The sequence below is a fragment of the Akebia trifoliata genome, chromosome 11, assembly GCF_017979445.1.
Source record: "Akebia trifoliata isolate Shusen 1 chromosome 11, ASM1797944v1, whole genome shotgun sequence".
Taxonomy (NCBI): Eukaryota; Viridiplantae; Streptophyta; class Magnoliopsida; order Ranunculales; family Lardizabalaceae; genus Akebia; species Akebia trifoliata.
In genome coordinates, this window is record NC_141385.1 from 6,962,968 (window position 1) to 6,965,837 (window position 2,870).

Consider the following 2,870-nt stretch of genomic DNA (forward strand, 5'->3'; position numbering starts at 1 on the left):
GGAGAGTGCGAATCACTTAATTTATAGGAGTTTAAGACCAAATGTGGGTCGCCTTAATTGACTTAGATTTCAAGTTTCTAGGCTCTTCTCAAACAAAAACTGTTACTGCTTTCGTCAGAATTGTAAAATTCTTTGAGGTTTGGTTTCTTTGAAGGAAATAACTTTTCTTGATTGACCATTGTGTGCAGTAATCTGAAAAGAAAATGTGAGAAAGAAATGAAATTAGGTAGAGCAGAGTATTTTAGTTTGAGCACTCTTGAAATTTATTAATGGGTCAAATTTAGCAGTTTAGAATAGAAAAGCAGAGGGATACTAATTATAGAATTATGCACACAAAAAAAAAAAAAATGAAGATTGGGGTATTTATACAAAATGAGCTAAATTACCAAAAATATCTTATTTTTTATCTAGGAAGCAATTTGTTTGGACCTCTTGGAGCACTCAACTAATCCTCTACCACGTGTAGTCCCCTCCTCCCACACGCAATGAGTAATTTTTTGGATTAAATCCTTGAGGGTGGCTCCTTGGGGGTGATTCGAGCTCAAGACCTCTGCTTCCTAATGCATGGTCTTGGCAGTCTTGCCAATCCTTTGGAGTTTAAAATACTATTCCAACCGTCATAAAATTGTCATAAAGTGGGGCTTTGGGTAATTTTACTTCAGTTGAGGTCCAATGACCTAAAATACCCCCATTAAGAAAATTTAACAACTTGAAAATAAAGGTCTTTAGTTATTTTACCTAAAAACATTACTTTGTTTTCAATAAAACTACAAGAATTGTGACAATCTGACTATCCCACGTGGCATACTCAATCAACTACCTGACATGACAAGTTTGGGAATCGTAGATCTATGCTCCTTGGGATACACAGTTCCCTCAAGATACATTTTTTTATGGGGAAGTACAGCCATGCATCCCGAGGAGCGCAGATCTACGATTTTTGAACTTGTCACGTCAGGGTAGGCTTGTGGACTTTTTTGCCACTCAATCCTGATAACACTGAATCTAGAGTCATATATTCCATGAGTTAGTTAGATAAGAATTAAAAACAATACTTAGCTTAAAGGGAAAAATCATGTAGTAGCACATTAATCTAATATAATAATTAAAATGCGAAGCAATTCATCATCTAAGTGTGAACAAATCTTTCAAGATGCTCATCTTTATTATTACAAAATCATGAGAAGGAAAGACATACACTCTATAACATTATAGAACGTATGTTAAGGGACTATGCTTTTATTATTATAACAAAATCAAGTGTGCACAAAGACATAGAAACACCTAGTGTAGACTAAAAGATGTGCTTCATTCTGTCCCATATCTCTTCATCTTGATCATTACCACACAACCATGAGAATGAAAAACATAGAAATACTAGAATGTAGAACAAAAATTAAGGAACTCTTCTGTTCTTTATTACAACAAAACTTGGTGGACACAAAAACTTGCGAAGGCCAATTATAGACAAATAAATGTTCTTCATTCTATTCAAAATCTCTTCTTTAGTTGCAAAACAAAGTTATAAATCTTATGTGGGTCAGGAAGTGACTTGGAAACACTCTCCTTCTCCAAGCACCTCTTGGCCCATGCCACCAGCTTTGGGCACTCTGCTTCAATGCTGAAGTTCCCACATGTCTCGGTCATGTGGAACCAACAGTAGAAGGGGACGAGAGCGACATCCACAAACCCGAAGGTCTCACCCTGAAAGAAGGGCTTCTCTCCCAATTCTCCTTCTAATATCTTGAAGCAGTCTATCAACTCTTTTTTCGCATTTTCTTGCACTTCTCCTTTGTTCATCCATACCCTTTTCACACAGTTGTAAATCTGTATTTTTCGTATATTAGAATAAAATTAAGACTTTCAGTTGAACACAAAACAATTTACAATAATAATTATTATATACTAATAGAGAAAGAATTGAAAGAAGAACAAGAACTAGAATTGGAAAGTAGGTTCGGATATTACTTAAGAGAATTTATTAATTTAAATCAAGAATGCAGGTAGAATTTTTTTTTTTTCTTTTTCCATTCCAATTGTTTCTTTGAAAAAATAAAATGATGGAATGCCAAGTTGCCAGCATGGATAACTCCCTGTTTAAAAAGGAAAATTCTACTAATTAAATTTCACTTTTGACATTTAATTTTGATCAAATGTTGCTTTGATAAACATTGACTATTGACTATTGGCTTTTCTTTTTTCATTTTTAATTTAATGGATTTATTAGGCACATTTTTTTTTTCATCTTTTCTATTATTTGGAAACACGATGGCAATTCTTGTCTTACTCTATAATTTCTTTATTCTAAACAAACTTTAAAAAATAAAAATAAATCTTTCACAAAATATATAGTAGATTCATGGTATCTAAAAATCAATTTTGCTCACAATGTTCGTATTGGGGAGGGGGGCAAATATTGTTTTAAAGACAATTGACATTTCTCTAACATATATAGATGACCTTACACACACAAAAGAAAATAAAGAAAAACAAGTTTGCTAAATGGAAAGAGAGAGAGGTGAGCTATATATAGAACCAACCTTCTTGTCGACATAATCAGCCCAAAACCTTGCTACGGCTATCTGATATGGATCAGTGGGCAACAAAGGAGATTTATCTTTCCAAACCTCGTCGATGTATTGAACAATAATGAGAGATTCACAAATGGGTTTCCCATTGTGGATCAAAATAGGTATCTTCTTGTGAATTGGATTCATCTTCAAAAGTAGAGGACTCTTGTCTTGGAGGTTTTCATCTTTGTATTCATAGTTGATCCCCTTTTCTTCTAATGCAATTCTCACTCTAGTAGAGAAAGAGCTTGGCCAAAAACCCAATAGGACTACTTCATCAGCCATTGGTAGAAATCTTAA

The 2,870-nt window shown here is 33.9% G+C and overlaps 1 protein-coding gene across 1 annotated transcript; it reads right to left on the reverse strand.

Moving 5' to 3' along the window:
• Window positions 1–1,383: 1,383 nt before the first annotated feature.
• On the reverse strand, window positions 1,384–2,870 carry LOC147390633 (putative glutathione S-transferase parA). Its single transcript, XM_086417389.1, has 2 exons — window positions 2,541–2,870; window positions 1,384–1,827 (listed from the first exon to the last, which is right to left on the reverse strand). Exons 1-2 carry the CDS (start codon window positions 2,853–2,855, stop codon window positions 1,492–1,494), a joined length of 651 nt encoding a protein of 216 aa, XP_086273515.1. The 5' UTR covers window positions 2,856–2,870; the 3' UTR covers window positions 1,384–1,491.

Bases quoted from the DNA above. Each gene is read 5' to 3' on its own strand.
- LOC147390633 (XM_086417389.1), bottom strand. From the start codon at position 2,855: ATGGCTGATGAAGTAGTCCTATTGGGTTTTTGGCCAAGCTCTTTCTCT. The intron at 1,828-2,540 runs GTTGGTTCTATA...CGAAAAATACAG, and splicing joins CTGATTATGTCGACAAGAAG to ATTTACAACTGTGTGAAAAG.